We start from the raw sequence: 11,191 nt of genomic DNA, 5'->3' as shown, positions 1-11,191 counted from the left end.
GTCTTCACGACATGGCTGCAGCGTCAACAATACTACAGTGAGAATTAAAGTTACGCCTTCTTTCTTTGCGTTAACATTTGGGCGGCGTTATGCAAATTTTCCCAGATCGTGACGTAGGTATGTGGGGGCGTGTTAGAACGAGCCGTTTTAGGTAGGCGTGGTTGACTCTTAACTTTTATAAAGAATATCTCTTTGGATTTAAGACTTTAGTCTTTGCAACTTTACAGATCTTCTTTATGCACCAAGAGCTTGTAACACTCCAAAGAGAAAGGAAAAATTGAAATCGCAACATATGGCCCCTTTAATATACTGTGTTTGCTATTAATTTAAGAAAACACAAATTTTATGTTTGTGATTGTATGGTCAAGCTACACTAACTGTTTAAAGGTGTTGCAGTGGCAGAATGTGATTGACTTCAAGCATGATACACACAAACTTAAAGCAGTGGTCATGACTGTGTGTTACCTGGGCGGCAACAAGTGTATTTTTATGGTCTTGTAATGTGAGTGAGAGATGATCTTTTGAAGCTTGCAGGTTCTTGTGCTGTTCCTGAAATGGTGAGGAAGAAATAAATAACTGTCATTTCAGTAACGTTTAGAATAGTAAAAGTCCATGTTTTAGGATTACAAACTGAATAGCAATACAGTAGTCAACATTTGATGTGGATCAAAAAAGTTCATCGAAGTTGTCCTAAGACGAGAATGCATGTTGGTTTTTAGTATATTTCGAATTGTGTAAAACCAATATGCTGTATGTTTCTGTTCTCTACTCTCTTGAGACATGGGACACACAAATGCACCTGCCTGTAGTTTTGAAAGTGGCTTCATTTCATATTTAATATTTTCACATCACTCGTAACTGAGACAACTGAGATTCAGTGTCCTTGAATAAATATTTGAAGCATTTCACTGATTGTGAAGCTACTGAATGAATGCAAGAAGACATGGTTTTAATTAAGACATGAACAAATCTGAATGAAGCTTCAGTCACTAGGACGAATCGGTCAACTCGTCTTTATTTCTATAGCATGTTATAAAATGCAGATTGTGTTATAGCAGCAGTCATAACCAGTACATTAGCAGAATCGTTTATGGTAATTCATAGGGCTGCATGATAAATTGTGATCTCAGTTTCTGCAGTATACGCTCACTGGTTATTTATACTGAAAACTTGAGAGGATTTAGCATTTGCTTTATGGCTGCGGTTGCCAGATGTCATTATTTTAAAATCTCCCGATCAGAGCTTTTTGCTTAAAGGGGTGGTTCACTGGGTTTTTTCGTGCTCGGGGTGGTGACTGAAGGCGGTGACTGTGTCGTTCTGACGTCAACTTTTTACGGAAGTCACAACGGTTCGTGAAAAATCACAGCTACTTTATGCAGGCTGTGTGCATTTTATTGTGGACTGACTGTTTTGAAACTTATATGGTAGTTACATAGCCTCTAGACCTCAGTTATCATGAAAAAAGCCAGGATATTTCAGTTTTGACAATATGGGACCTTTAAGATATTCTGCTCAAATAAATGTCGCACAATTAAAAGTTGCATGGTTTGCACGCAGATTTAGTCACAGCAAACAGCGCAGAACGGCGAAAGACAATACTGCTGCGGGCTAAATCTGCCAGCGAACCATGCAGCGCTCTGTTGATTTGTGCTTTTGTGAAAATGCTTTAATTCTGAGGAAATGTAAAAACAATCACGCAGCCCTAGAAGCTCAATTATGGCAGGTGTTCAGATTCTGAAGTCATTATTCAGCTGAAGTCTGATGGGTTTGGATGAGTTGAGCTCAGACTGATGTTCAGTGAAGGGTGTGATGGTCACAGGTGCTGGAGAACGCAGAGGGAGCGAGGACCACGCCGTCAGTGGTGGCCTTCACAGCTGATGCAGAGAGACTCGTGGGAATGCCAGCCAAACGCCAGGCCGTCACCAACCCCAACAACACGCTCTACGCTACTAAACGCCTGATCGGACGCCGCTACGACGACCCTGAAGTTCAGAAAGACCTGTGAGACGTCTGTGTTAAACAGATGTACACCACTGTACATGTGTGTGTGTGTGTATATATATATATATGTGTATGAATTGTGTGCAGATAAGTGCTGAGCTTTGCTGTGATTGACAGGAAGAACGTGCCCTATAAGATCGTGCGTGCGTCTAACGGAGACGCCTGGCTGGAGGCCCACGGTAAACTGTACTCTCCCAGTCAGGCCGGAGCCTTTATCCTCATGAAGATGAAGGAGACCGCAGGTCAGTCCTCCTCCTGAGGAAGAGACGCATGCAACAGATGATCAGCCGCTCCATCAAACCACTGCTTGTCTGTTTCAGAGAGCTACCTGGGTCACGCGGTGAAGAACGCTGTTATTACTGTACCTGCTTACTTCAACAACTCTCAGAGACAGGTGCGGCGCACAATCAGTGATCAACTAACCTGTTAAATGTGCATATCAGTATCAGCTCATGTTGAGAACATTGCGAACCAGCTTTGATTCATGCAATGGTTGTGTTTATAGGCGACTAAGGACGCCGGACAGATTGCAGGTTTGAATGTGCTGCGTGTCATTAATGAGCCGACGGCTGCTGCTTTAGCCTACGGACTGGACAAGACTCAGGACAAAATGTAAGCTTTAGATACTCGTCTTCATTATTTGATCATATTTGTATACCAACAAAGTTAGGGATGCTCTATATCACTTTGTCATGATCAATACTGACACTGCAGCCTGAAGTATTAAATCAGTTCACTCAGAAATGCATGCATGTATTCGTTAGAACATATTAATTAGCAATGCTGAACTTATTTTTAGCATGTTTTGACAGTAGCTTGAGTTGGGATGCTGATGTGAGCTTGTTTACATTGAGAAAAGTGTACACTGCCGCTCAAAAGTTTGGGGTCAGTAAGACTTGTAATGTTTTTAAAGAAGTCTCTTCTGCTCATCAAGGCTGCATTTATTTGATCAAAAATACAGAAAAAAACAGAATATGAAGCAGCAACAGTTTCCAGCTCTGATAATAAATCAGCATATTAGAATGATTTCTGAAGATCATGTGATACTGAAGACTGCAGTAATGATGCTGAAAATACAGCTGCGCATCACAGAAATAAATTACATTTCAATGTATATTACAATAGAAAAACGTTATTTTACATCATAATAATATTTCACAATATTACACTTTTCCTGTATTTTTGATCAAATAAATTACAAATATTTACTTTAAATACAAATGCACAGAAAATGTGCAATTATATTCCATTATCCCTTTAAAACATTGTAATATGTGCGTACATGAATAATATATTAAAATAAAATAAAATCCCAGACAACACCATAGCTGCAGTTAGTTACTACAGTAAATCCATGAATTGAAATCAGTTGGACAAATTTGTAGTGGAAGCACTGCAAAACAAAATGTAATCAGTTTTGCTGTCATTCAGCCTCCGTCTGGAGCCCTGTGTCTTTAAATGGTTCTAGTTGGTCGTGATTAATCCGTCAGATGACATCAACATTAACTGAGAAGTCTTTATACTGAAGTCTCTGTGAATGTTGTTATCTGACGTGGATCTGCTTACTGCTGTCGTGCTCTGGCTTCATTCTAAAGGTTATTACTCTTCCCAGGATCGCAGTGTATGATCTCGGCGGTGGGACGTTCGATATCTCTGTCCTGGAGATCCAGAAGGGAGTTTTCGAGGTGAAGTCCACCAATGGAGACACGTTCTTGGGCGGAGAAGATTTCGACCAGCATCTCCTCAGACATATAGTGAAGGAGTTCAAGAGAGAGGTTTGTGTCCGTCCTCCCAAAAAACAAACGTGTGTGTGTGTGTTTAGTAGTAGTGCTCTGATCGGCAAATTCGAAGCCAGTAACGATCGCTGATATTTTAACACTAAGATCAGCCGATGCCGATTGTTGATGTTTAATTGTAAAGACCCCATCTTTTAGCTTGAGTCGTTTTTTTTTAGTTAATAGTTAATATGCTTCACCAAAATGTATCACACTGTAAAATTTAGACTGTTTACATTTTGTAAACATTACTAAAGTTACATTTAACCGTTGTGTCATTACTATCAAAGATCTTTGTGACGTGCTGGCAGCCAGTGAACCACATGAGCTCAAATGCAGCGGTGAAGAGAAATATCAGTTGAATAGATCAATAATAAAAAGGCTGAATTTGCACAGAATTGGCCAAATGGATCATTGATGCTTTAATAATTTTAACTCTTATTATAGAATGTAGAAACTGAGCTTTTGTCATCTTTATGTAAGACTGTTAATAAATGGACTGCAGTGGGTTGTTGGTAATAAGTGCACTTTATGCATTTACCTTTTTTAAATTTGCTTTCAGCTGGCAAGCACAACTTGCTCGGATATCTGGTTCATTTAGATGGCTGTAATTTAGATGATAATTATTGCAATCGGGTTCAATCGAAGGCTGCTGTCAGATACTGTAGGTTCATTTCATTAGTTGCTCTTAAAACCAGGGTTTCCGCGGGGACTTAAAAAGTATTAAATTTAGTTGTATCAAATTTAAGGCCTTAAAAAGTCTTAAATTGTACAAGAAAGTCTTAATTATGATTTCAAGAGGTCTTGAATTTGGGGACTGAAAGACCAGAATTGCGATATGGCTGAATGTGACGATTAAACTTAAAAAGGCTATGATTTCATGAAATAAACAGGAGCGCTGCACGTTCAGAGTCCGCTGCTGCTGCTCTGTGTTCTGCTGTTACCAGGGAAACAGTTATATTTCTACCAAACGCGCCACCTGCTGGCAGAGAATGAATGCACATTTTCAATAAAACTGTTGTTTTGTTCAGAGTTCAGACCAATGCAAAAATCGACCCATGTTGTTACCCTGCAAACACGCAGAGCTTTAAATGTGAACTGGTGGATCGATAAGAAGACAATGCATTATAAAAATCTAAACATAGGGGTGTGAGATATGTATGGTCTGCGATAATATTGTAATTGTTTTAACGATGTGCGATTTGATATTATCGAGTATATCGCGAAAAGCAAACAAAACACCTACAGAGTGCATAAGATATAATTTTTTTGTTAATATCGCACACCCCTAATTATGTTATTTAATTGATATAATAATTTATTGATAATAATGGTTTAAATTAATATAATACTTTTGACTCATCTATTTTCTTAAAAGTGGTTCAAAGGCTGAAATGTGAAGTTTATCGTTTTACAAAACTTTTTGTTAAATTATGCTTTTTACAGTAATTTTACAGTTTAATATGGTACTATAGACATTGCCCTACCCCGCTCATATGGTATTAATTTTATTTGTGCAAGGTCTTAAAAAAGGTCTTAAATTTGAGCTTAAAAATCCTGCAGAAACCCTGTAAATCGCGGTAGTAGAGGGCCATATGAATGCTCTGCAGGGTTTTCAGCAGTGCATGTCGTTGTGAGTGCTGCTTGCTGATGGTCTGAAGCCGTGTGTGGTGTCGTTGCAGTCTGGAGTGGATCTGACCAAAGACAGCATGGCTCTGCAGCGGGTGAGAGAGGCTGCTGAGAAGGCCAAGTGTGAGCTGTCCTCCTCTCTGCAGGTGAGAGACCGACCGACAGCCCAGAAACACAACAATCACACTGACATTTAGAGTTGTTGTTAATCTGATTTTCTTTTTGTATTGTAGCAAATTGGTGAAAAATATATGACTTTTGCATAGGGTTGTAACAATATAAAAACCGTACGATACGATAATATCGCGATATGAAGACTACAATACGATATTTATTGCGATAGAAAATTTTGTGCATTTTAAAGTTAAATTATTCTATCTAATGCACTTTAAGAGTTCAAAATTATGTCAGAAGAAAGTCAGTGAATTGACTCTTACCTGAACTTTAAAGAGGACTCAACCCTCTTTTTATTTGTGATCTGTCTCAGTCTAAATTACACTCACACCGGTGTTTGAGAAGCCAAACTAATTAGAATATAATAATAATAATAATAGCAACAATGACAGTAATAGCCACATATTGTAAAACATGAAACTGCATTTAAACCGCTAGCTGTCAGCGATTCATGCTGCACTTTAAGCTTTTATTTTGAAGGAAACTCCAGCTTCAGTGAAAACATGTTCACAAAAACACGTCTGACTACAAATCTAGTGAAACGCTGTAATCATCTGCTGTGAAAATAAAGCCTAACTGGTGGCCGTTGTGTTCCCAAACGTGTGCTAAACTCACAGCAGTGAAATAAAGGAGTGGACTGCATTCATTCAGTGTGAACGAGTCGTTCTGAGACGCGGAAAACACCGGATCACGAGCTGATCGTCTGAACCAAGTGTGTGCTTCGCTTTGAAACACAGCGCAAACAGACTTGATGAAGCCATATAGTGCTTTCAGTTTGAGTTTGTTTGACAGATACTGTGCCAAAGCATAATGCCCCAAAACACAACTTTAAAGACCTGTTAAAGAAGTTTAAATATATTTTAAAAACTACACCTTTTTGCCTGAGAAGACCCATCGTTTCATATCATCATGTGACCGCGATAATATCGAGACTATCGCGGTACCACGATGTTGACAATATGGTTACATCCCTACTTTTGCAGTGTAAAATAAAATAATTGGAGAGAGATCCAGCTCTGAGATACTGAAAGCATCAGATCATGGGCTGCTTTAACAAAATCACAGTGTTTCTGAAACGCAGCACGTCGTCAGACCAAAGGTTTAATATGATTACATCACAGCATTTGCAATTTTTTTTTTTTTACAAAATTGCTTTTATGAGATTAAAAAAAAATTCACAGGAGCGTCCTGGCCAGGAAAGGCAGGCCAGTATAAGTTGTACACACATACACAAAACCTATACACATTTAAAACATGCAACATTTAAAAACAAACAAGGTAAAAACCAATCTGATGATGTGTCCCCCGCACAGCCACTAGATGGCGCTGCTTGCTCATTCAGTGCATGAAATAAATGTGAAGATGCAGTATTTTGTAGTTTTAGTAATTGTTTAAAGCCATTTTGTGAGGCATACATCTCAGGTTGGAAAATACAGAAAATCATGTTTTTTTTTTTATTAGGAGCGTTTAGAGCCCTGTCCATTATGGCGTTATGTTCCAAGTCTTGTGAAGCCATATAATAAATTTGAGGAACAGGGTTTAAGGAGATAGTCCACCCAAAAAATGAGAATTGTCACCAAAAAAAGAGACCTTTAAAAAAATGAATAAAAAATGTCATCCTTTATCTTAGAAGAAAAAGTCCAACATGTTTGAAACGTAAAGATTCTGACATTTACCATTTCATTTTTAGGCCAATTATCTCTTAAGACTGTAATTGGCAATAATCCTGTCTGTCACTGAAGCTCTCAATTCCAAGAGTGATATTTCTGAATCAAAATAATGCACAACAGCAGGTTTAACAAGTCAAATTGGTTATTGATAGACAAGTATATTGGCCATGCTGATTAATCTGTGTATTTTGTCATTTTGAAACCGTTTTATATAGAGAGTAGTTTCAAAAAGTCAGTGTGTGAGCCGTGCTGGCAAAATGAGTCCTGATGAGCAAATTTTCAAAAATGTTCTTTTTTCACATTCTCCATTAAAATAACTCCAATTTTTATATGACATGTTGGAATCGGACAAGAAAAGACTGCGCTACAGCGGTTTGAAGGCGATAGAGTCCGCAGAGTTCATTTTGAGAGAAACGTTGCATGTTTTCCACCAATTCTCTTCTTAATAATAATCATTATATTATTAATCACAATATAGCTATTTTTTTATCTTTGTTATTAAAAAATAAGAACATGGATGCAAATAAACAGTAGTTTAATGAAGAGCAGCGAGTGATTCCGTCTTTTCTTTTAATGCTTGATTATCATTGAGACAGATCTATATTAAGACCTACTGTAATGCATGCGTCTAATATAATGTTGCACATCAGATTTTCCCCCAAACATTAACTAAACGCTCATGTAAGACATAACGGATTATGTTTGTGAGGTTAATAATGTAGCAATAATGTAGGCTACTTTATAGAGAGAGGCGTGTCTTATGCACGCTCTTTGCAAATGTCAGTGAGCTCGTGTGTTTTGTGTTCATCAGCGTGGGTTTGAAAATCATGTTTCGCTGGTTTGGACTCGTGTCATCGAGAATTCGATATGAATATTCACAAAGCTGGAATGCTGCAACCATACAGCTTGAGAAGCAGCAGCAGTCGTCAGAAGTGAGCAGAGAAAAAGCTACTCCTCTCAGAAAGCGTACCAATAAAGATCAATTTAGATGTTTAATTGCTATTTGGAGCATTGTGATCGCTAGAAGAGGGCTTAATGAACTCATTTTTGTTCAAAACTGACATTCTTCCTGTAGCTCAAAATTAGACCCATGCGCATTCACACTCATTCTGCCAGAACGGCTCACATATGTGTCCCTGCAGCACAAAAGCAGTGTTAAGTCGCTGGGGTATATTTGTAGCAATAGCCAACAATACTCAGATTCCATATTTCCAAATAGTTGTATCTTAGCCAAATATTGTCCTATCCTAACAAACCATACACCAATGGAAAGATTATTTATTCAGCTTTCAGATGATGTATAAATCTCAATTTAGAAAAATTGACCCTTATGATGCGATATGTGACCTTGGAGCACAAAACCAATGTAATACCAGCTTGTGATGATGAATCAGTTAGTTGGGATGAGTTGTCAGCATGCAGTGGTTATTGCAGGTTTAGAGTTTCAGTAACAGTGTTGTAATATCTCTGCACACAGACGGACATCAACCTGCCGTACCTGACGATGGACGCCTCTGGCCCCAAACACCTGAACATGAAGCTGACCCGCGCTCAGTTCGAGGGCATCGTGGCGGATCTGATCCGCAGGACCGTGGCGCCCTGTCAGAAGGCCATGCAGGACGCAGAGGTCTCCAAGAGTGACATTGGAGAAGTGCTGCTGGTGGGAGGAATGAGCCGCATGCCGAAGGTGAGAGCCCAACCTCGGCACACAGACGGACATCACCCTGCCGTACCTGACGATGGACGCCTCTGGCCCCAAACACCTGAACATGAAGCTGACCCGCGCTCAGTTCGAGGGCATCGTGGGGGATCTGATCCGCAGGACCGTGGCGCCCTGTCAGAAGGCCATGCAGGACGCAGAGGTCTCCAAGAGTGAGATTGGAGAAGTGCTGCTGGTGGGAGGAATGAGCCGCATGCCGAAGGTGAGAGCCCAGTCTGTCTGAGAGGAAAGCTTCATGATCCTGATGCAGGCCCCATGGCAGCGTGATCATCCCGTACTCTCGATTACTAGATTTAACACACAGCAAACTTGAATGAACATCTCACCGCTCACGTAATCACTCAATCAGTGCTTCAACCGTTTAAAGACGTCATTAAAAACAAAATGTCACGCAGCATTTCATCAGTGTCTACAACTCGTTATTTGCTAGAGAAATGAAGTCTAGAGAAGAGCATTCTGAGAATTACTCGACTATATACTCAATTATATTTCACTTTACCTGTTCATTATGTAATGTATGTTTAAATAAAGCTTTTAGACGGTATAGTTTTGAAAAATACCGTGATATAAATTTTTGGTCATACCGCCCAGCACTAATTGAAATTGTATAATTTAGAAGTTAGTTTAAAAACTGCATTATGTGCAATTTACATGTTTGCATACTTTTTTTTTTTTTGAGTGTTGATTATTATAGTTAAACATTTATAGTAATTGAATTTCAGTTTGGCCTCTGTTTATTGTAACTTTGAAATAAAAGGGCTCACTATAGTTTAGAGACCATAAGCTGAGGTAGATTTTTATCCCTAAGAAAATTAAATTATGATTGAATTTATTTAAAGAGAACCATTTGTTCAGTAAACCATTGTTTAATTAAAAAACAACTAAAAACAAAAACAATTAGTTTAGTATTTTTTCCCCTGCTGTACCGAAACCGTACTGAACCGTCATGTTTGTGTACCGTTACACCTCTAGTGTTCACACACGCAAGCGGTTTTAAACCATTCCAGCGAAAGAAAAGGCGTAATAAAGCAATAAGCCCCGTGAAGCCGTGGTTTACAGTGAATTTATAACAGCTAAGGGGCGTTGTTAGGTAAATTCACTGTAAACCACGGCTTCACGGGGTTTATTGCTTTTATAAAACGGTTATTCCATATACGTAGTAAGGTTTCACAAAATAAAACTGAGCAAATAAAGTGTAATGATATTAATAAAAACAGTATTCTTCCACCAAACAATGTAGCTCCTCAGAATCAGTTGTGGTTGCAACAAAGTGGTTGCCGAGCAACACACAAACGTAAACAAAGGTGTATGTTACTTTGTAGAGTCATTTACAACAGTTTCGAACGTGGCTCAGCCAATCAGAATCAAGGACCAGAACGCTCCGTTTAATAAGGGAACTCGATTCGTTACTTGCGCAATGTTCACAGCCGCGCACCGAACTGAACCCTCTGTCATATCTCCTTCTCTCCTTGCCTTCAAACAGATGCATATATACATAAAATTGACAAAATGCAGATCTCGTCCATCATTCTTGTAAATGCAGTCGGTTGTGTCTTGAGTGAATGAGAACAGCTGGGAAAGTGCATCATTATATCGGATCCATGCATCAGCTCTTAAAGGGGCGGCAGCCTAATAATACCTGCTGCTGTCATTAATGCTCATCAAACAACAAAGCACGTTTTTGGCTAAGATGAATCTGCAGTGTTAGTTTACACTAAATGATTACATTTCTGTACCTGCATACTACAGAACATCGTTCTGTTGTATTCATCTATGCTTGTAATTTGTGTACTTGTTCTTATTTTCACTGGCTGTCCTCAGGTCCAGCAGACGGTCCAGGATCTGTTCGGTCGCGCTCCCAGTAAGTCTGTGAACCCCGATGAAGCCGTGGCCATCGGAGCGGCCATCCAGGGAGGCGTTCTGGCTGGAGACGTGACCGACGTGCTGCTGCTGGACGTCACTCCTCTGTCTCTCGGCATCGAGACTCTGGGGGGAGTCTTCACCAAACTCATCAACAGGAACACGACCATCCCCACCAAGAAGAGCCAGGTCGCCCGATGCCTTCTCAAGCTCGTGTATAAATCAAATCTTCTGAAGAGACATGATCATTTTATATGATGGATAGATTTAATATATGCTTTTATTCACACAATACGCATAAATAGAACTCGTCACACATCGTAAACTTGCTTGGTACATGAGAACAAACCTTAATGGTTCTT

At 39.3% G+C, this 11,191-nt stretch overlaps 1 protein-coding gene across 2 annotated transcripts; it reads left to right on the top strand.

The window, feature by feature from the left end:
* The first annotated feature begins 1,783 nt into the window (after positions 1-1,783).
* LOC107724543 (stress-70 protein, mitochondrial) lies at positions 1,784-11,185 on the top strand. Of its 2 annotated transcripts, none has more exons than XM_016533527.1 (8): positions 1,784-2,001; positions 2,119-2,243; positions 2,322-2,395; positions 2,507-2,613; positions 3,614-3,776; positions 5,459-5,551; positions 8,962-9,171; positions 10,791-11,185. In XM_016533527.1, exons 1-8 carry the CDS (start codon positions 1,898-1,900, stop codon positions 11,085-11,087), a joined length of 1,173 nt encoding a protein of 390 aa, XP_016389013.1. In that variant the 5' UTR covers positions 1,784-1,897; the 3' UTR covers positions 11,088-11,185. The 2 variants fall into 2 exon arrangements, with proteins under 2 accessions (XP_016389013.1, XP_016389012.1); XM_016533526.1 differs by lacking the exon at positions 8,962-9,171 and adding an exon at positions 8,727-8,936 and having other exon boundaries at positions 1,800-2,001.
* The last annotated feature ends 6 nt before the right edge of the window (positions 11,186-11,191 follow it).

The sequence above is a fragment of the Sinocyclocheilus rhinocerous genome, unplaced genomic scaffold (assembly GCF_001515625.1).
Source record: "Sinocyclocheilus rhinocerous isolate Xijiao unplaced genomic scaffold, SAMN03320098_v1.1 scaffold1597, whole genome shotgun sequence".
Classification (NCBI taxonomy): domain Eukaryota; kingdom Metazoa; phylum Chordata; class Actinopteri; order Cypriniformes; family Cyprinidae; genus Sinocyclocheilus; species Sinocyclocheilus rhinocerous.
Note: the sequence above shows the minus strand (reverse complement) of the source record. Positions and strands in the feature narration are given on the sequence as shown.

What these genes read in the sequence shown, in the direction of transcription:
- LOC107724543 (XM_016533527.1), top strand. Translation starts at nt 1,898, where the DNA reads ATGCCAGCCAAACGCCAGGCCGTCACCAACCCCAACAACACGCTCTAC. An exon ending in CCTGAAGTTCAGAAAGACCT is followed by an intron (nt 2,002 to 2,118) that starts GTGAGACGTCTG and finishes TGTGATTGACAG; the next exon opens with GAAGAACGTGCCCTATAAGA. An exon ending in AGCTGTCCTCCTCTCTGCAG is followed by an intron (nt 5,552 to 8,961) that starts GTGAGAGACCGA and finishes CTCGGCACACAG; the next exon opens with ACGGACATCACCCTGCCGTA.